The sequence below is a fragment of the Peromyscus leucopus genome, chromosome 3, assembly GCF_004664715.2.
Source record: "Peromyscus leucopus breed LL Stock chromosome 3, UCI_PerLeu_2.1, whole genome shotgun sequence".
Classification (NCBI taxonomy): Eukaryota; Metazoa; Chordata; class Mammalia; order Rodentia; family Cricetidae; genus Peromyscus; species Peromyscus leucopus.
In genome coordinates, this window is record NC_051065.1 from 159677138 (window position 1) to 159700128 (window position 22991).

At 38.8% G+C, this 22991-nt stretch overlaps 1 protein-coding gene across 1 annotated transcript in view; it reads right to left on the minus strand.

Moving 5' to 3' along the window:
• The window catches only part of Grm7 (glutamate metabotropic receptor 7), a gene marked incomplete at its 5' end in the record, with an annotated part of 311121 nt that extends 294131 nt beyond the window's left edge, over nt 1–16990 (minus strand). The window contains one exon of the mRNA XM_037204288.1: nt 16846–16990. Coding sequence (XP_037060183.1) covers nt 16846–16990 — 145 coding nt within the window. The remainder of the gene's footprint in view (nt 1–16845) is intronic.
• Nucleotides 16991–22991: the final 6001 nt, after the last annotated feature.

Here is a 22991-nt window from a genome sequence, read left to right on the forward strand (position 1 = left end):
GCTTACATCTAATCTAGGCTGGAAGTCCAGAAGCTACAAATGTTCTCCTGCCACTGTATTCCCTTTGGAGATGGTGTTACAGACATGTGCAAGGAAAACCTAAAGGTCCCTTATGTCAGTGATGGGATCTGAACTCCAGTCCTCATGGTTTGGGAGCAAGTACTCTTCACTGTTCAACCATCTCTCTATTCTCAAGTACTATGCATCTTTAAGGGAATATCCATCTTAAAGATAAACTATTAAGTAATGTAAAAGCTTTCTACTCATTGTGCGCTAGTAATACAAGTGTGACCAATATATCTGAAAGTAAATTAGACACTGATGGACAGTGGTTGAGATTAGCCAATGGATACATATACTGTGATTCAGTCCATGACTTGATCTGTGTTTGTTAGAAAGATTTCGTGTGAATTGAAGTTAAAATGATTATGAAGGAAAAAAGAATAGCAAGAGAAGGAAGAAAATGAGAAGCAGGAGAGAGAAAATGAGAACAAAAGGGCCCAGGAGCAAAGAGTGTGAGTAGTCAGGTGGCAGAGCAGATGGATGTATTTCAATTTAAGGGATACTTAGATGTGTGAGACATCCAACTCAACAAGGGGCAGAGATGCAGCCCCACTGCAGTTTGTATTGCCTCGCAGCAGTCTAGCAACAGTCTTCTTGAAACACATGGTTTTTACTTCTATTGTCAGACTTTACAAACAGTTTACTGAGTGGTTCTGCTTCCCAGGTCTTTTATTGAGGCTGCATATCCAGCTGATGCTATGTACATAAGCAGGGACATTGAATGACTATAGTCTATACTCCCTCAAAGTGAGGTAAGTGCTTTATGGAATACTTTCATCTCATTGACGTGTTTCACCCTCCACAGACACAAAGAAGGTCTAGGCAGATTTAAAGTTAGAAAGGACATACTTATTACCTGTTTGATGAGGGCTTGCTTTAAAAAAAATGGAATCAAAAGTCATGGTCCAGTTCTGCTTTAGGTATATGAACATTTCTAATGACTATCATCATCATGAAAAAGGAAAAGTACATAATACACACCCTACTGAAGACCCCAGAGATAAGACTGGGTCTTGAGTTACATGACAGGGACAGAATCAGGCACAGGGCTCATAATCTAGCAAACAAGCATTCCATGTGTGCTCAATGAAATATGAAAGAATGAATAAATGCTTTGAGGAATTCCGGAGGGGATGAACAAAAATCACATGCATAATGACTGAAGAGAAAACTCACAATCCTCTTTGTACAATGGATGGCTGAGATGGAGAGCTCAGTTCAGGTCACTACATGATTTCAGATGAAGAGAGAGAAAATACAGCAGTGTACCTACACCTGATATGTGAGATCTTTTTCATTAACCTACTTTGCTCAGGACCAGAAGTTTTACTATCTCTACTTTGATTGTTAAGTACAAATGATAAATACTTTACCAATTCAGGGGTTCTAAAGTCTCTGAAGCTTTTTTTCTATCATTTTGCTGACAGAACATAGCAGTACAATGTGTGTGTAAACTCAGTCATTGGTAAATTCTCCAGCATTAACGACTTTCTTTGTTTACAAAGATATTTACTATCCTTGCTTGTAAAACAAGGAGAAGCAGAAAATTCCATGTCTCAAACTATGGTCTCCCTAATAGAAAGCATCTTAATTTGTACTTTCAGTGAATGATGATATTAGACTATTTTTCCAGGTATGCTGAGCCAACTATATTGGATATAATAGTTTTGTCTATGATACATCTCCCAGGTAAAATTTCTCAGCATGCCCCCCCCCCAGGATGAGTACTATGATCCATTATGTGACAGGTTACTGTTCTTTTTTCTTTTTTTTTTCTGTTTTTGTTGTTTGTTTGTATCTTTTTTGGTTTTTTTGAGACAGGGTTTCTTTGTGTAGCTTTGGCGCCTTTCCTGGAACTCACCCTGTAGCCCAGGCTGGCCTTGAACTCACAGAGATTCGCCTGCCTCTGCCTCCCAAGTGCTAGGATTAAAGGTATATGCTACCACCTCCTGGCCTGGTTACTGTCTTAATGATGATCAGAAATTATATTGATTATTTATAACTACATTTCCTATAATCATTAAATAATATTTACAACACCAAAACTACCTCCAAGTCATAAACTCTACTCAAATTTTTGTTACTTAATAAATCTTTTAAGGAGATAGTTAAACTATATAGCTTATTTTAAGAGCTTGAAATGAGTGAAAGGAAGCAACTTAAATGATGTTTGGATTTTATTTCCCTAAGGACTTGAACTATTTATGCCTTGTTTTTGTTTTTGTTTTTGTTTTTTAATACAACAGCTACCCTTTCAAGCCAGGAATATGCCAGCTCCATGAATTGCTGTTTACAAAAGGAAAGGTTCAATTCCTGGCTCTGCCAGATGTCTGCAGCTTTGGGAGGAGACACTTAATGAAACAGTCTGAACTTCGCTTTTCTCTCTCTTTAGTAGACTGTAAATATTGCCAGCCCTGCTAACTCTGCTGAGTTGTCGGGATGATCAAGTGACGCGAGGGATATTAAAACAATTTAAAGACTCTAAAGTGCATCTCATAAAAGATAAATCAGTACCCAAACATAAGGCAAAAAAATATTCAATCTTGCAAGTTTTCCAGGAAACACAAATCAAAACAGAGGTAACATTTCAGTTGCTTTGCCAGCGGCTGAATAGATTAGCACGGTGCTTCTGAAAGCAAATGTGGTGATATATTTCAATTGTCCAAAAACTGTTTATCCTCCCTGAATTAGTAATGATACAAATGGATAATGCACCTCTTGCTAACACTTATCAAAGCTTCCTGTGTCTTTGGCATTGCATTCAACACTTTATACAATCTAACTCACTCAGAGATTCTCCTCAAAGTACAAATCAAAATGAAACCCTTTCAGACAATTAGCATTATCAGAGCATTTTAACACTTGCTTCATGCTTCAAGGCTGCTATGAAGCAGGAACCAAACCTGCTCTGAGATATCTGGGCTTCAAAATCCTCATTCTTTACTTAATTTCACTGTTTCTAAAAATGAGTGCAAGGGAACTGTGCCATGGAAAGAAGAGGGATAGGTTCTTAAGGTATCTTCTGATATGTTTTATATAAACTCACTATTAGAAAAGTGGAGAGTCCACAAGTTGTGAAAAATCAAAGCATAGGACTTTATGTAACACTCAAGTAAACTAACAATAGGTACGATATTTTTAATATGCAAGAACAACAGGTAGACTGTTTATGATATGCAAGATTACAGGAAAAACTATTAAAAAGTACACAGAACTGAACTGGTGACCCATAACGGCAATTCTTGGAAGGGAAGATGATTTCAAGTTTGAGGCCAGCCTAGGTTACTTAGCAAATTCAAAGCCATCTTGGGGTATTCATGCTGTCATTTTTTTTAAAGTATGTTTTTATTGAAACTCCTATTAGGCTACCATGAGAGTCCCAGAACTTTGGCCCTAGCTAGTGCTAACATTGTAAGTTTTCCACAGGGCTATGTGCATGCTTCTTCCTAGGATTGACAAGCCAGGACCAAAAGCTTCAGTGACACCATGAGAGAGCCAGGTTCAGCTATGTGTCTTAGTAGAAAAATATACACACACTAATGTTAAAATTAGAAGAAGAGCAAGAGTCAAACCATCCTATGGGCTGTGTGAAGAGGAGGGCAGTTGTGGAGTACACTCATGGAATGGATGGCATTTGCAATCTCTCTCTCTCTCTCTCTCTCTCTCTCTCTCTCTCTCTCTCTCTCTCTCTCTCTCAGAGAGAGAGATGATACCTGTGTTTCAAAGACAGCCAATTTTTCCAGTTTGGTCATATTTTCTCATTATTCAGTCATTGAGTGAGAGACACTATGGGTAAGTCTTTAGCACTGAACTCCTTTCAGAAGCTAGAGTTAAATGAAGATCTGCAGAATAACAGTACCACTTCATTTCTTTCTGTTTTGTTCTTCCCATCTGACCCATTGCATTGAAATATTTCATGCCAGGCAGATTTACTATTCAGCATAGAAAATAAGTTATTTTTACAATAATTTACTGATTGCTACTTTAAACCATATAATGACCTGAGATTGAAGATATGAATGAAACTGGGGACACTCAAGAGATCTAAGTGCCTGGTTTCTTTAAGCTTGGAGTTTAGTGTTATTCAGCAATTTCCTCTAAATTGTGATCTTGCATCCAAGAGGGATAAAGTTATGACAGGAAGCTTCTTAGGACTCAAGTGATTAACACAACTCTCAGGAAGTATATGAAACAGATAGCTTCAGAAAGTTGCTTCCTCTCTAAAATTAGATAAGCAGTAAGGAGAAACTTTCCAACCTTTTGTACTGCAGAGAGCTCCTAGGTTCAAGCTTTCATGTGTCTTCCCCTCTGCTAAGGTGGGCTTTCAATAATGTAGTTACATTTGAGTTGGCCATGGCCCTGTTAGTAATACCTCACCAATGCTCCTATAAGTAACCCCTGAGGACCAGGAGAGCCAAAACCCTCCAAGTATCTGCCTGCCTCCATAGATCTCCTGTTCCTGCAAAGAGACTGGCAATGTTAAGAGTAGCTCTAAAAAGTTTGTATCTGGGATTTTATATGTGGTTTACATTTATATTTATTTTGTGAGAACAGCTTTATTCTCTATAAAATGAATATGATGTTGCATACACTGTAAAATCCTAAAATGCTTTTAGTGTCCATATTTCTCCCTGAGGACAGGAATGGGTAGATGACAACCTCTATTACCAGAAGTTCTTCCTGAGGAAGGCTATATTCCATTCCAACTATCTTAATGACACTTGGTAAGTCATTCAAGAGCCCGTTCTTATGCCTACTAAAACAACTCAAAGTATCCTATTTATAACACTTAGGTTGCTCATAAGAGGCACTTTGTTTACAGACTGTTGCTAGGAGATTCATGGGTATTAATTCCCCTAGATCAAGAATTCCTTTTCATTAACACTCTAGCCTGACAGACTTTCCAAATATGGAAGAGCTATAATTCCCACATTTAAAGCCATTGCATACTAGAATTCACGAGAAAAAAAAAAATAACACATCTCAAGTAATTATGGCTCCTAGCACCAACGGAAGGCGTTTTGTTTGGATGCTTCCATAGTTTGAATGCAGGGTCCCTCCACTGCTTGGATTCTCTACAGAATTAAATACAATACCTCTGGATACTTTGATGTACAATGTGACCTGAGGAATTTGGAGACAGTAACAGGAATCAAAATGGCACTTAACAATGACCCCTTCTCAGGTTGTTTGGTGCTGGTTGAAGAAGGCAGAGTTCATTTGCTCTGTGAAAATACATTTATAACCATCTGTTTCCCAAGAATAGAGACGGCTAGCCTGACTCCCAGCATCTAGGAAAGCAATCCCCTAAGTCTGGAGCAGTGGTCCTGTTGTTTATTGAAGATAATAGCCTGCTGTAGTCTTACTTTCCTACCTCAGTTCTACTTTGGTTGGTGTCACAATGTCATATTTTAATACAATACTGTGTTATATTTGTGTGTGCACTTTTTATTCTTCTTTCCTTTTTTTCTATACTAGATTCTCAGCTCAACTCTTTTGGGAAGGGTGAATATCACAGAACACAAGAGAAGAATGTGGTGATATTTTATTTGTATGTTAATAAATAAAATTTGCCTGGAGATTAGAGGAAATAGCAAGCCATTTTAAGTGAACACAAAAGTAAGGTAGTGGTAGCACACACCCTTAATCCGATCACATGGCAGGCAGGGTCTCTGTGTTCAAGGCCATGCTAGGGAACAGAGTCAAGTGTGGTGACACACACCTTTAATCTCAGTACCAACCATAGAGACCTGGAGGTCTGTACAGACAGGCAGTGACAAGGAAGTGAGGTAGTTTGGCTAAGAGCCAATGAGAGGCCAGAACAGCAAGGCAATAAAAGTCTGGGTAGACATGAAGTCATGGCAATTGGAAGCTACAGAGCAGGTTAGGTAAGGTGGTTGGTGGCTCTCACTATTTCCCTTATCTCTTAGGCTTTCACCCCTATATTTGGCTCTGTGTTTTTTTTTTTAATTTAATAAGACCTTTTAAGATTCGTGTTACAGAAGAAGAATGTGTGTATGTGTGTGTGTGTGTGTGTGTGTGTGTGTGTGAGAGAGAGAGAGAGAGAGAGAGAGAGAGAGAGAGAGAGAGAGAGACTTCAACATTTTAAAAGCCAGTGTGTATTACAGTTTCAGATCTTCAAAGTTGAATCTGTTAAGGTTTCAGGATGTAAATTATATCCCACGGATTTATGCAGACCCAACTGGAGTCTAGGTGGTCTACTTCCCCCCAGCTTCTATAAAAATATTTGTTACTGGACAATGAGAAATGAATGGCTGAGGAGATGCATGATCTTCAGAGTTGGCATATGTCCCTGAAAATCTCTTCAACTTCCCCTAAATAGTCCTGTGAAGGTTTTTGAAGTGTTCAAAATCAGAGTGGGGCCTGGTAAGATAGAATCCAGACCTGAGTATTCACACCAAAAATCCAGCTATCATGGCTCCCTTACCAAGGGTAGAAACAGATAACATAGATTTAGAGTCTGCTTTGTGGATAGATAGCAGTCATGGGAAAATTCCAGTCTTCAGAGGAAACAAGGAATACAGAGAGGGGCTATTTTTTCCTATGGATCACTGAAATTGAGATGTAAGAACAAAAGCAAAGCATGGAAAGGAATCTAAAGTATTTAGTACACTCAAGATCATATTGATAGAGATTCATCACTGTTGCTCAGTGATGATCTGCAAGGACTCATGTATAACTGCTTTTATGCCAGCTTCTCGTCTCGTCTCTCTGATCCATCCATGGAATACTTGACCATGGGCACATCTGATAAGATGCTACCACAGGAAGATGTTAATTGAATTGTTGTTCTTAAAACCACTTTTAAAAAACTTTATTGTCACTAAAATAATACAAGAAAATATACCTTAATATATAAATGAATGGAAATTAAAGGTATAAAATTAGCAGGACACAAGCTTCAGGGATAGTTTAGTAGGTAGTGCCTGCTGCTAGCATGAGGACCTGAGTTCAGATCTCCAACATATAAGTGGAATATATATATATATATATATATATATATATATATATATATGTGTGTGTGTGTGTGTGTGTGTGTGGTCATACAGAGTTGTGTCACACAAGCACTTGAGTGGTAGAGAAAAATAAATCTTTTGTGCTCACTCCAATCAGTGAAGCCAATAAGTGTGTGCTAGGTTCATTTAGTGACCCAGTCTCAAAAATTAGAGAAGAGCCTTTGGGGAAGATCCACGACATTGCTCTTTCACTTCTACAAGCATGTAACACATATACACATGCACCCCCCCCTCCAACACAAAGAATTGTCATAGTAGCTGATATGATTTAATGCAGAACTAAATTATGATTCTGACTATTTATTATACATGGGAATCCAAAGTCTGGAGACATACTCATCTTTTATGTACACACATAAGACTTACTCAGTACTCCATGTTTTCAAAAGGATTTAGAGGTTTTCTAAGACCAGTGAGGATTTTTCATGTGACATTCATCTCATTTCAATTTAGAGAGTAACAGAATGCTAAGATAACTGCCACCTCATCTGTCAAAACCACACAGGCAGTCATCTAAGCTATTGCTGTAAAATGCTACACCAAGTTGAAAGCTATATGTCTTAATATTAATGTGATGGTCCAAAGATATTTAGTTCTTAATATCTGCCATTAAATAAATAAACAAATAAAAAATCAAAACAAACTGACATGCTTCCAGTTTCCACAGAAGTAGAAGGTAGATAGGTAAAGACTTTCAACCAAACTATTGTTTAGAGATAAGTCAAGTTCTTAAATATCAAGGAGCCACATTAACATACAATTCTAAAATTTGTGAGCATAAAGACTAACTCATAGTTTATATCAAGTGTCTACTGAAGAAATCAGGAAGGAGTAAAAGTATGTTTCTATTGTGTCTTGTTAAAACAGCTTCAACAAGTCTTCTTGAAATATTAAAGAGTTAGATACTATTTCTCTATGTACATTTTGATATGGACTTTTCTGAAAAATCATGTCATATAAATTAGGTGCTGCCATGAAACATCTACATGAAAATTAAAGGTCAACTCAGAATGAAAGGAGAAAATGACAGAGAAAACTAATTAGTTCAGTCACAAATCCTTTCTGCATATATGTTCTCAGCACACTTAGTTTTCTTAAATGTCATTCCTTTATCTAAATAGCTTTATTAACAAAGTCTACAGATAGTGATTGGGTTACATCAAGAATGAGATCATATGAATGAGAGTGTGTACAGGGTTGATTCATTAACCTTATTTATTAACAACCTTTTAAAGGAAAGAAATTTTACTTAGACCATTAGTTTTGAGAAGAACACAGCTAAAGGGTTCTGACTACACACTGTGGAAATTCAAATCCAGATGTGGTGGGTCACACCTATCACCCAAGAACTCAGGAGGCTGAGGTAGAACTGCCTACATCTTGCACTACGATGAGAATACCAGGCCAGCCAGGATCACACAGTTAGATGCTTTTAAAAAAATAAACAGAAAAAGTGGCATTCAATAGTGTTTACTCTTCAGCCTTTGTTATATTTGCACAGTGAATATTAGTTTAAGATGCAAATCACACTGAATTTTGTAGTATGTGACTAGAAAACACAAGCAACAAAAACAGTGAGTTGCTACAAGGGGTGGGGGTGGGTACTATCCACTTACTTATCCTTTCTCATATCCAAAGGTTTGCAAATCTCTAACAGCAAAATTGGCCCTTCACATGGATTCCTAAATACTGAACTTCTTCCTTTCAGTGAGGAGGTAACTCTGATGAATCAGTGTGCATAAGGGGCACCTATCAGAGCAGTAATGTTGGTTAGACAAATCTTTTGTGTGAACCCCAAGACACAACAGGCAGAAAATATTTTGATGTCTGCCACAGCAAACACGTTCAGATTCCTGGAACCTTGTACTGAATAGGAAAGATACATTTGAGGGAGACCTTGAAAATACACCACTTCTCCATTAAAATGGGTGAAAATCTGGGAAATGCGGAGTCTGGCTAGTTCAGTGCCAGACAATACCTGGATGTGAACTCTGTTATGGTTCTGCACTTCCTTTGACACTGACTTTTCTATTCCACTCAGAGCTTAGCATGGTCTCGTGCATGTCCATAAACATTTTAGCTCATCAGTACAGCATCATGGAATGTACACCACCCCATGAAATACTCCTGTCTATACCTTTGTATTTAGTCAAATTTCTGGTTTTATTTTCCTGTTGAACTTTTATACACAGTCTTCTTTTCTTCAGAACTCACATAAATAGGATAACCATGAATTCTTCACAGACAATTGCATTCATCCAGAACGGTGAGTAATTTTTAGCCATACTGAATTGGGACCATGTGCTCAAGTCACTTCAGATTTAACACTTGAATTATGTAATTTAATCCCCACTGCAGCTTCAGAAGTTTTTCTTCCTCATTTCAAGCATGAAGAATGGCTTTGAAAAGTTAAGCAATACTGTCCAAACTTTCTTAGGTAAACTCATGGATAGGCTTTGATGGTAGACTCTGTCTTCATTGATTCTAAAACTATTAACTGTATGGGTACAAACATTTCCCCAGTTGAAGATGGCCTTTATTTTTCTCCTGGGACATTGTTTCATTTTCCTTCTCTTCTTAGCATTTCCAAAGAACCATCATCCTCAGCATGATCAGACTTGGACCAGATCTCTATATTAGCAGTACTGTGCCACATCTCAAAGGGAAACTTGTTAGGGACAAGGACAGAATCTCTAGTTAGTGGAAAAATACAGACCCCGATAAGACAGGGAACTAGATCATCTTACAGTCAGGTTGCCTAGCAACAGGACATTGAGTCAGAGCCCTTGACCCTTTCACCCTGTAAACATCCTATACAAACATCTTATTAACTTGCTCTACCTTATGCAGATGACAGCTTCTTGCTCCCCGCACCCTGCAGGAACTATATAAACCCTTCTGGAGAAAATAAACTTGCACCTTGATCAGAATCTAGACTTGGTGTATTTTCTTTTGTATCTCCTGTCTCTGCATTCCCTCCTTAGGGTGGTCGAGAACCCGTTGTGGCCCTGCAGGTGGGGCAGAAACTTGCTCAGCTGGTGGGCTTAGAATCAGGAGGTATGGTGATATATTATGTCCCCCAATTTATTGTGCATACTAATAAACTTATCTGGGGTCAGAGGACAGAACAGCCACTAGATAGACATAGAGGCCAGAAAATGGTGGCACACATGCCTTTAATCCTTTCACTTGGGAGGCATCCGGATCTTTGCGAGTTCAAAGCCACACTGAAAACAGACAGGCATGGTGACTCACACCTTTAATCACAGGAAGTGATGGCAGATAGCAGAAAGGTATATAAGGTGTGAGGACCAGGAACTAGAGCTGGTTAAGCTTTTAGGCTTCTAGCAGCAGTTCAGCTGAGATAAATTTGGATGAGGACACAGAGGCTTTCAGTCTGAGGAAACAGGATCAACTGAGGAACTGGTAAGGTGAGGTGGCTGTGACTTGTTCTGCTTCTCTGATCTTTCAACATTTACCCTAACCTAATACCTGGCTCTAGGTTTGTTTTTATTAATAAGAACTTTTAAGATTCATGCTACAAGGAGCCACATGTACAATTAGTAAACACAATCCATATGCTCTTTCTGCTTATTAAGGACATGTGATTCTCATTAAATTGTCTAGTAGATTCTATTTCCTAGTGTGTGGCTCTAACACTGTCTCCATGGGATGATGTACCCCTAGTATGAAATATCACAAGTGACATTGACTCCTATCATATGGGGACTCTGCCTTCTGCAAAAGCCTGGACCATTTTACACACATTCTCTTCCAGGATGTCAGCCCAAAGGAGTCATGTACAAGATCACTTGCTACCAATGTTTGGCTTGTAGCAGAGAAAATAATTTCAAGTGATGGTAGGAGAAAGATAATTAGCTTTTGTAGTTAGAAATATCAGGATATATACAAGAGCTTTGGAATATTTTAAAGATATGGAGCAATGAAGTATTGCTTGTCTTACAGCTATGTCAGATGAATGTGAGTAATTTATGGGACAAGTGGTTAGAGAGTTTCTCAGGATATTTACATTAAGAATGTCTGTACCCCAGAACCCCCAAAATTCTACAGGAGCAAATATTCTCTATTTCTTAATTTTTTTTCAACAATTATTATTTTTTCTTTCAAAGCCCTTTTATCTGTATGTGACCTCAAAGCTTTCATTACAACATTAGAAAAGCAATCTGCTTTCTTCAAATGCTCCAGGTCTTGCTGCTCATTACTGAAGTACATGAGAGGACAGATCCCATGTGGGTCTGCCTAGAACTAACATAGAAACATACCTTCTTATAGCTTAAGAGGCTACACAGTACAAAGGAAAATAAATGGTATTTTAAGCATGTTTACTTTTAAATTTTTAGAAGAGTCAATTTTTCTTTTCTTTTTTTTTCTTAATTTGGGGCTTTATTTTAATTTCTTCTTTTAGGATGCTACATAGTTGAGCAGAACTGGATTGGTCTTTTACGGCATGAAATTAATTCACAGTCAAGACTCTTCATTACCAGCAGATGGGTTTGCTGAGACGCTCTCCCTCCCCACCTCTGTACCCGTCACCCTCTTGCAGCCTGACTCACTCGTCCTGAGAAGGGCAGGTCAGACCTGGCCTGTGTTCTAGATGAATGAGTAGCAGCGGAGAGTGAGGGAAGAGCAGTTCAGAAGCCCGGGTAACCCAGAGCTGACTGTCTCTACAAAGAGTGTCCCTCCTCAGGACAGCTGTTACTGACCTACAACAAAACACTTCCTGGCAGACTCAGGCTCTCCCCACCCCTTGGACCTCCAGAGACACGGAGCCACAGTGCCCACAGCAGCACCAGCCCTCACTGGTACTCTGCAGCACAGGTGATGTACAGGCACAGCACTGCCTGTACTCTGGTGACAGTAGGAACACATGAGATGAAATACATTAAATAAGTTAAATATGCATTATACATCTCTGGTGACAGCTCAGTGTCACTACATGAACCAACAGTAATTTAGCTTGCTCCCTTTAAGAAAACAGAGCACAGACTTTATCTCTCACTCATGACCTACAGCTATACAAGATGTGGCCACCATGCAATGCGTTTTGGCTTCCCGTGGGGCTGGAGAGATGTCTCAGAGGTTAAGAGCACTGACTGCTCTTCCAGAGGTCCTGAGTTCAATTCCAAGCACCCACATGGTGGCTCACAACCATCTGTAATGAGATCTGGCGCCCTCTTCTGACCTGCAGTCATACATGCTGTATACATAATAAATAAATAAATCTAAAAAAACAAAAACAAAAACAAAAGAACAGATAACCAAGAAGAGTCAATTTTTCATCAGAGTACAATCATAAGAAGGGATGAAAGAGGCTGTTTTTTTTTTCAATCCTCCTGTTAAAATATCTACTGTCTCTATGCTGTATGTTTACAATGTAAAACTGATAATTCCATGGTCTCCTCATGTGCCTACTTCTTTCTGACACATTCATTCTCTTTACTGTTTAAAAACTTGGTCATCAAGCAGCTTTCCTTTTTATCTTCCATATGCTGAAGCCCACCGATGCTTCCTTCTCTTGTCCATGTCCATGATTAAAATTGGTTTGTATCATAGCTTTAAGGACTCACGTCTAACCTATTCCTATTATTTCATCTTTCACTCTAGATTATCAGTCAGCATATGTTTTCCTACCACTTTCTACTTCTAGAATTGGGGTGTGTCTAAATGTCAAGATATTTTAAGGAGTGTTTTGAAAATACTACCAAAGCAACATAAGACTTCAGTCAGGCTTGGAAAAGGAAAGGGCAAGGAAGAAAAAAATAAACAAGAACAAAAACAAAACCACTCATGACACCCTTCTTATCTTGTGTATTTATATGCACAAGCTTGAAGACTAAAAACAATAGTAATAATTGTAGATGTAACCAACCATCTTATTAAAATAAGAAACACAGAATCAATGTAAAAGAGAAAGCTGAGAGGTCAGAGCTCAGAGCTAAAAATCTTACCTCCTTCAGTGCTCCTAGCTTCCCCGAAAGAGAACTACTTCCTGTGTGTCTGTCTTTAAATAGTCTTTCTGTTCTACCTTCTCATTGGTTGTAAACCCAAACACATGACTGCCTCATCACTGCCTGTAAGTACCGCCCTCCAGGTCTTAAAGGCATATGTCTCCGATGCTGGCTGTATCCCTGGACACACAGAGATCTTCCTAGCTCTTCTACCAAGTGCTGGGATTAAAGGCGTGCACCGCCGCTGCCGCCGCCGCCGCCGACACCACCACCACCGCCGACACCACCACCACCACCACCACCACCACCACCACCACCACCACCACCATGCTCTTGCTATGGCTCTAATAGCTCTGACCCCGGGGCAACTTTATTTATTAATGTACAATGAAAATCACATTTCAGTACAAATAAAATACCACCATAAATAATATTTGCTACCACTTGCTGTGGGATGTTCTGTATGGCAAATGTGTTGCTCTGATTGGTCAATAAATAAAACACTGATTGGCCCGTGGCTAGGCAGGAAGTATAGCCAGGACTAACAGAGAGGAGAAAAGAAAGGACAGGAAGGCAGAAGGAGTCACTCCCAGCTGCCGCCAGGACAAGCAGCATGTGAAGACGCCGGTAAGCCACAAGCCACACGTGGCAAGGTATATTTTTATGGAAATGGGTTAATTTAAGCTATAAGAACAGTTAGCAAGAAGCCTGCCATGGCCATATAGTTTGTAAGCAATATGTCTCTGTGTTTACTTGGTTGGGTCTGAGTGGCTGTGGGACTGGCGGGTGACAAAGATTTATCCTGACTGTGGGCAAGGCAGGAAAACTCCAGCTACAACCACTCAAAAGACCATGTCTTACTAATATGGATAATTTTAAAAAGAGGTGTGATGATTATCCTTGATTGTCAATGTGACATTTAGATTCTGAAATTTACTAGGAAATATGCTTCTGATGTGTCTTTGGGGGTGATTTCCAGGAATTTGCTAATGGGGAAGACCCACCATCACCATTTTTAGCACCTTCCAAGGAGCTGACCAGATAGAAGGATGTTAAAGGGAAAAGCAGTGTTGCCTGCCTTTGTTTCTTCCTAAGTGAACACATCCATGCTCTGCTGCTGTTGCTGCTGCTGCTGCTGCTGCTGCTGCTGCTGCTGCTGCCATCCTGGGAGGACATTAGATTCCAGCACGTTTGAACTTCCATATGAACTGAAGACCAGCAGCTCTCTAAGCCTTCCAAGTCCCTAGATTGGGACTACTGAGTCACCCTACTAAGCAAACACCAGATTCTGAGTGTCTGGACTGTGTAGATGGCCACTGTTAGGTTACTCAGCCCCTACTGAGGAAACCATTCTAGTAAACACAATTTTATGTATAATTATAATTTTTAAATAACATGTAACTAGTTCTTTCCCTAAAGAAATCATTGCCTCATAAAAAAGAATATATGTAGAGAGAATAAGCGAATGACTTTGCATCATCAGTAACTTAGTAAATGTGATCCTGAGAAGAGTATAACAGAAAGACACAAAATAAATACTATTTCCATTTCTGTTGGTAGATTGGCCATATTTTTTGTTGTTGTTGTTGTTGTTTGTTTTGTTTTTATAAACTTCAATTCACTATGCTCAGTACTGAGATGTAGTTATCCATAGAACATTCTGGGTTAGAGCATCCAAAAGGACAAGTCTTGGCCTCAGATAGAAACAAGCCTAAATTCCATTTTGACAATCCATTCCACCTCCAGCCATTCTACAGAATATCGGATGTCAGAAACACTCTGGAAACTGTCATCCATCATCTGCATACTGTCGTACACTTGAGTGTTCCCTGTCTTACAGACAAATTATCCAGATGTCAAACTAATTTTTTCAGTTTCCACTTGAAAGCTTTGTGTCACCTAGGTCTAGTCAACATTGAATCAATTTTATTCATTTTCTTTCCAACAATAGAAAGACCATGTTTCTGAGAACATTGTGCTGTTACATATTGTGGTCTGAACAGAGAATGCAGTTACTCTGACATTCTAGTTAACCATAATGCCTCCAATACATGTGTCCTACTGATTTTGCAGCAATATTTTCATTCTGGTCTCTTTACCATACATCTTATTTTTATAGAAACTTGAGAGAGAGAGAGAGAGAGAGAGAGAGAGAGAGAGAGAGAGAGAGAGAGAGAATGTGTGCTCATATGTATGTGTACATGCAATGGCTAGAGGACAGTCTTGGTCCCTTAGCCATAATCATTGCCCCTTAGTCACAATCCTTCCTGTATTTTGAGACAGAGCCTCTCACTGACCTGGGAATCAACCATTAGGGTAGGAGGGCTGGTCAAAGAACCTCAGGATTCTGTCTCTGCCTCTCCAGTGCTGGGATTTAAGTGCTTTTCCCCATACCTTTGCCTTTTCTCCAATGTAAGGTCTGGGAATTGAACTTTGGTACTCATGCACATATGATAAGAACTTTAGTGCCTTAGCTTTCCCTTTGCCTTGTCCTCAGTATGCCTGATCACACTGAGTACACACTGTAGGGTGTTGGGATACTGGAAAGTTACATTTCAAATGTCAAAGGTTACTGGAGAGGAGAGTTAGGCTCTACTCAAGCCTTTCACAGTTATTCAGTGCTCAAGTTAAAGATCAGCTACAAGATTAAATACAAATCAATATCAAATTCGATCAAACATAACAGTATTTGCTCTTCTTTTGGCAGCTCCTGCCTTAGCTCATTCTTTCTCCCTCACTGCCCCATATTCTCCCCAAAGGTGATTGTTGCTCATTCACCACTTTGGAGGGTTCATTGTATCATCAGAGTTGCACTAATCCTCTTGCTTTAGAACCATGTCATGTTATTTTTTTCAGTGACTTTTCACCCAGTTTTCTCCTTCACAAATTAGCTGTTGTTGAATCCATTGACAGATGCTGATACAAGCATTATTTTCTCAAGGAAGTCTTTGGAAAAAAAAGCTCATGCCATTAACACAACTGAAATTCCTTTGTTATATGTCCTTGAAATCCAAGCTCACACCTTTTAGTTTATATGACAAGTTCACTGGAGCAATTTCAATGTCCTTCTTCTACTCCAATACTACATTCTATGCTTTGTGAAAGCTGAGTCCCAGACTACTTGGCTCACCATGAGACCAGCACAGCTATAATGGTGCTTAGCAGAAGGGAGATTACTTAATAAGTGTCTGTAAATGACTAAATGAACTATTGTCTCCTTTCCCCTTTACCTATTTATAAACACACTTTTTACTGGGAACAAATTCAAAAAAGATTTATATGAGAAGCAGTGAATACTTTAAGCATATGTTAAGTAGCAAATGACTTTCACTTATACATTGTGAAAACCATTAATAATGTTCATAATTATAAACTCAAGCACTCTATAGACTTAATCAGATATACTATGGATAATAACAGTTGCCACTGGTCCTGGTTTGGGATGTCTTAGGGGCTTTTGTTTTTGTGAAAAAGACTTCATTCTCCTGGCTAGAACATGAGCTAATATTTATTAACAGGAGTGTTTGAAGCAACAAGATCCCAAGTATCGCTGGAAATGCCAATTACAGTGAGATGGACAGGCAGAAAAGAACACATTCTTGTCTCTCTTTCCCTTGACCTGCAAGAGTTATACTGTTGTTCTGTTTTCTGAACAATCTAGTAAAATTCAATTTACTTTTTCAATTTGTCTCCAGCCAGGCTTCCTTCTGTCAACTATGCAGACATCTCAGTCCTGGCCACGTAAAGTCACAGGAGGACAACAGGAATGAAATTACCTGTGCATTTGCGATCTGTGTCTTCTTTTTTGGACCCACTAATTGTCAACTTGCAGTTGAAGTTTTCTTCCCAGTATTCAGCAAACCATACATTTCTCCTGTTGTTTTCAAGTGTTCGGGATGTGAAGTAAGCATCAAACCCTAAACAGAGTTAAATGAGAAGGTCAGAACTCATGGAGATAATTGCTTCCATATGGTAAATAAATTAAAGAAAAAAAAGGACCAGTGATATTTTGTAGACTAGAGGATTTATTTATTTGTGTCCATCAATAGAATAGACGGATGAAGATCAAATACACATACAATACAGACACACATACATACACACACACAAACATATATATATGATAAATTATAGGGAGCTCTCTAATTCAATAAGTGATAGAGAAGTGTGGTCTACAAGCACTATTTTCACTGTGAAATCCACACTGAAGACCTTTGAAATGCTATAATAAATTAAAAAATGCTTTGCATTCCTAGTGAGCTAAACCAAGGACAAATGTCTTCGACTGTGATGATTAATATTGTCACCTTAAGGGTCTTGACTCATCTAGGTGACAAATCTCTGGGCAATGGGGATTTCTTTAATTAGACTACTTGAGGTAGGAAGACCCTCCTTAACTGTGGGCAGGACCATTCCATGGACTGGGGTTCTGGACAAAATACAAAGAAAAAAGCAAGCCCAAATACTAGCATTCACTGCTCTCTGTTTCTGTGGCCACACTGTAAAAACTGCCTACTCAAGTACCTGCTTCTGTGTTTTCTGTGTCATAATGGGCTGTACCCTCCAACTGTGAGCTTCCATGAACCTGTTCTTCTTTAAGTTGCTTTGGTCAGGTATTTGGTTGTAGCATTAAGGGAATTTACAGATATACAATATACAAATTTTGTCATCTCCAGATAATAACTGATGGTTTAAATGCTTAGTATAGACATGGCTGTGCAGTAATTATTATCATTATTCTCACTTGGTACATGAGAAATCAGAGTCTTAGAAAAAAAATACAGCATGTCCAATGTCAACCATTATGCTCTAGTCTGTGTTTTTGGCTATTTCAGCTGCTGGTCAGTGAGTAACATTTCAAGGCCTTTTTCTTTTGGTGTTGTCCCATCATGAAATTGACTTCCTAGTCAAAGGGGAAATAAAATTGATTTAGGAGAGGCCACAGGTAAATAAGACTGTCACTTTGATGTTATTCATGGCACATCCACATTAGCACAGACTCAAGGGTCCAAGTACTATATAATTCTCTAGCTGCTGCTTCTGGAATGGGTAACTTCAAATATTACAATGAATCTATGAGGTCTTAAGAGGATAAAGGTGCCAAAGAAATGAAAGTTCAGACTCAGACTCTCACTTGGACTAGGCTTGAATGCCAAGTCCACTAATGTCACTATGTCATGGAAACATAGTAAGTCCACACTTTGAATTGCTGATCTTCCTTTTGTCTACTTGTAGAAATGAAGATGACACTATCTCCTACTGTCATTCTCCATAGTGCCATCAGTGATAGTAGGAAGAACACAGAAACTTAGGAAGTTTAAGGCCAAGAATCATAGGAGAAGGTGGAAATACGAACAAATACTTAAAGCTTTTTCCATATGCCATAAAAATTGTGCCAATGGTTACAGGGACAAAGGCAGAAAGCATTTTACATACATTTTCTCTTTAGGTGTCACATTAACTCTAAGCAGTGGGTATTACTCAGAGCTGTACTTTAAAGTCAGAAATGAAGACTCAGAAGAATTTGATAGCAGGGTGCCTGGTCTACAGCCATAACTGTCACATATGCTACACAACAGGCTTATATTTTGGTGAGTGTCATAATCACTTGGACAGCTGATCAGGGAAGTGGAGCCCAGGTTAACTGAGTAAGAGGGGAAACTGGGTTTTTGTTTTCTCTCTCATCTTCTGGAAATTACCATACCTACCAAAGATCTATAAAAGTCCTATGGAGTTTGCTGTGACCCACATACCATGCCGTACAAGCAGAAGATAAACAATGTATGTGGTCAGGTGATAGAATTGGGAAATCAATCAATGGCTGTGTGGTTTGACAGTGAAGGGGTAACCCAGGTTCAGAGAACAGATCCTCTCACACAAACCCAAAAAGCAGATGCATAGACAAAATGGTATCATCCACTGAGGCTCTTCTTGATGCTTGGTTTTGCTTGTCTGAATCAGACTTCTTACAGAACCTAACAACCCAGTTCCTCCTTTTATCAGCTCATGGGGGAAGAAAAATGGATTCTTGTTAGTTCCCTCTATTTATTTCCATTCAGAAAGAAGGAAAGTATCCACATGTGAGACCTCCAAGGTTTGAAAAGCATCTTATTACAGCCATATATTTACGGTGCCTGAGAGTACACTTGGAATCCCTTCCAGTGAGGTGCACTTTGTAGTGATGCTTACTAACAGATAAAGTGTTTCTGACATCGAAGTGGGGCACAGCCTCCCTGCCTAAGCATTTAAGTCCCTACCCATAGTCTGTCACTACAGTTTCAGAAACCTGAAGATTTTCCCTATCTTCCATTAGAAACAGGGCACTTCATAAAAAATGTGACCCAGGTGGGGCAGAGACTTAGGGATAGAATCAGACATTAGAATAGCTAATAACAGGGCTCCTTCCTTCTCCATCTCCCTCCCTCTGCTCCTGTGAGAAATGACTTCTCCCTATCTCCGTTAAATTTCAGAAGAAAAATGATCTTAACATATATCAATACAATTAAGAACATTACCAGAGTTTTGAAATATAACCCAAGGCACCAAGTCCCACAGTTTTGATTCAAAGGAAACATAATTAAAGTTTTGTTAAAGGAAAACTATCATTCTTTTACATGAAGCAGATGGAATTCTTAGTGTGAACTTATTCCTTTGGTTGAGCAGATACATTTCATTTTCTAAATTCCATTCTAGGCTAGTCTAAAGCAGTGTCTCACTGGTACATGTTCAGCAGAACTGCCATCATTTGAGAAGTTAATTCCAAACATGAGGGAGAAGGAGTGGAGCTTCAACAGGCATTACAAACAGTTCTAGCTGGTTCTGTCCTCTTTGAAATGAGGAAATGATTCTCAGTTACCACCTGGAATCTGTGGAGTATAACTTAATAGATGCGTGATTCATCCTGGGGACATGATTTGTAGGTGGACCTTCTAGTCGACAGGCAAAGGAAGGGCTCACTAGAGGGTGATATGAGGAATATTAGCAGGTGTTATTAGCAGGTCACAGAGCAGAAGAAAGCTTTACATGCCATCTAATACACCTGAAATATACAGCAGCTAAGGCTACTAGGTTTTCAACTCCAGTAGTACATCACTTTCAGAGGAACATCCTCATCAGTCCAAGTGGCACACAACACCAGAGCATTGAACTTTATACCTCAAGTGCAATGGCTATTAATTCTTCTTACTGCCCTGCTTCCAGCTCAGGAAGCCCATGCTGATGTTTAAAGAACACAGTACTCATCACAGTAAACAAGAGTTAAGCTGCCATTTAGGGTTGACAATGAAACTCAGATCCTCTGGAAAATCAGTAGACCAATCTGGGCATCTTATATTTATAGGATGGATATGGTATATTCTACCATTGTTAGGTATATCTCTCTCCATTCAGTGCATGTATGCTGAGTCCTGAGCTGTGTCTAAGCTCCATTGCACTGAGAAAGATCATTAAATGTCATGAATGAAGTATAGCATGAATCTTAGAGAGTCTTATTAATAAAATCAAACCTTGGGCCAGGTATTGGGGTGAACGCTAAAATATCAGAGAGACAGAACAAGTCATAGCTACTTCACCTCACCAATTCCTCCCCTGATCCTGTTTCCTCAGACTGGATGCCTCTGAGTCCTCATCCAGAATGAATCTCAGCTGAACTGCTGCTCGAAAGCCTGAAAGCTTAATCAGCCAAATGCTGCTAGTTTCTAGTCTTCATGCCTTATATATCTTTCTGCTTTTGCCATCACTCCTTGGGATTAAAGGCTCATTTCTTGGGATTAAAGGCATTTATCACCATGCCTGGCTGTTTCCAATGTGGCCTTGAACTCACAGAGATCTAGAGGGATTTCTACCTCTAGAATGCTAGGATTAAATGTGTGAGTGCCACAATTTTCTAGGCTTTGTATCTAGTGGCTGTTCTGTCTCTAAATAAACCTATCTAAACCCCAGATAGGTTTATTAGGGTGCACAATATTTTGGGGAACTCAATACCACCACAATGAAGTACATGACTAAACCAATAAAAACAAGGAACTTAGGAAAGGATCAAGATAGTCATCCATATTTATACATCCAGATAACAACTCGTTAGAAGATGGAGTAGAAATCCAGAGTTGAAATAGCTACACACAAAAAATAAACACAAATATCAGCTACTTTACAATTCATATGGGAAAATATACAAAGGCCATAATTTTCTGAGAAAAAAAAAGAAGAATTATCCATGATTCCTTGAGGGTGGGAGGACAGAAAGAAAGAGGAGAGTTAACCATACTAAAAATTCTATGATTAAGCAATTCTAAATTCCCTTGGATAAAAGAGGAGAGGACATGACACAGAAGAAAGGAGACCACACCTCCAAAACATGACAATAAGATCACAGGTAGGTATGGGAATATAATGTATTGGAGAATAAGGTAGCCTTTCACGTCTATAGCGAAACAAAGCTCCTCTTACAATCATCTAACAGTCATCAACTTGTTGGGGGTTACGGATGTGATCTCATCCTATTTCAGGAATTAAACATCATCTAACCCCCAAGATATATTGGGAAACCTCAGGTAGACAACTCTGAATGAGAGTCAGTGATTTGGGAACTGTCTTAGAGGATGACTGTTAATCACATGGTTAAAGGAACTGGTAGGGGTGGGTGTGTCCTGCATCTTTGACTCAGGTACTATGTAGAGTTTTATTGTCATGCCTCCCTTCTTGCATATTCCTGCATTCCACCCATGCCTGCATATTCCTGTCTTGACTTTCAGGCCTAGAGGCCATAGTCTGCACCAAACTAATATCTGACTTTCTAATTTGCATTTCAGTAAAGTTGAACTAAAGTAAATTAAGTTAAAGAAATATAAATCACTTTGGATGACCTCATGGGATAAAGCTAGACAGAGTGCACCTAGAAATTCTTTGACTATGTCTTTTGATGAGACTGGTGGCAAGCAGCCATGATTTTTGAACAAACAAGAATTATTGCAATGGAAGTTATTCCACAAAGAACAAACCGTTCCATGGGAAATGTTTATGGATGAGGCAGATAGAGTAAGATACACAACATTATTCTAAGAAAAGTGCACCCATTCCTAGTGTCTGGTGAGATGATCATCATTCTGGTTTCAATTAGCAAAATAGTAACCCTTGAATAATACATGCATAACTGAAATCACTGTATGGCTAACTTCAACTAACACAATGACCTTTAATTCATGTTTTCACAAATGACACAATTTCATTTCTTTAGTCTTTGCTTATGCACTTATTGATTCTGTATATGAAACAATCACATGTAGGGAGAGAAGAAGAAGGTGGGTAGGGCTGTATATGGGTATTTTTTATAACATTACCTGCAGATTCCATATAATATTCAGGCTTCTGCAAGTATTAAAACTTTGTAGAATGGTCATTCTCTAAGACAAGGTAATTTTGGTTTCTATGCAAACATTTCACAGATACAATCTATTAATAATTCATTACTGCATATAAAGTGTGCATATTAAGCATATTAATGTAACTGCATAGCAGTTTCCACTAGCATAGCAGACTTGAATAATAAATCCTGAAAATCAGTGTTACCACTGTGATTTCTTCAGTTTAAGTCTTCAGGAAGCTAAATTTAATACAAGAATGGATGAGCTATTTTGGTAAGAATGTATGTTTCCAAGAAACTGTTGTTACAAATTTACTATTTACAAATGTTATACTCAAATATGTACCTTAATTAATAGTGATACACTTAAGATAACTTACTATACTCACAGATTCAGTTTAAATGCTTTTGTTGGGTGTATTTTGTGTAAGTTGCACCTTTCTATGTTCTTTTGAATTTTAATCTGTTATCAACTCTTGAAAAATTATAAGACAAAGGCCACGGTCCTTTCACCTGTATAGTCTGTTCACTATCTTCATAAGTGTGATAGGTGGTCATGAT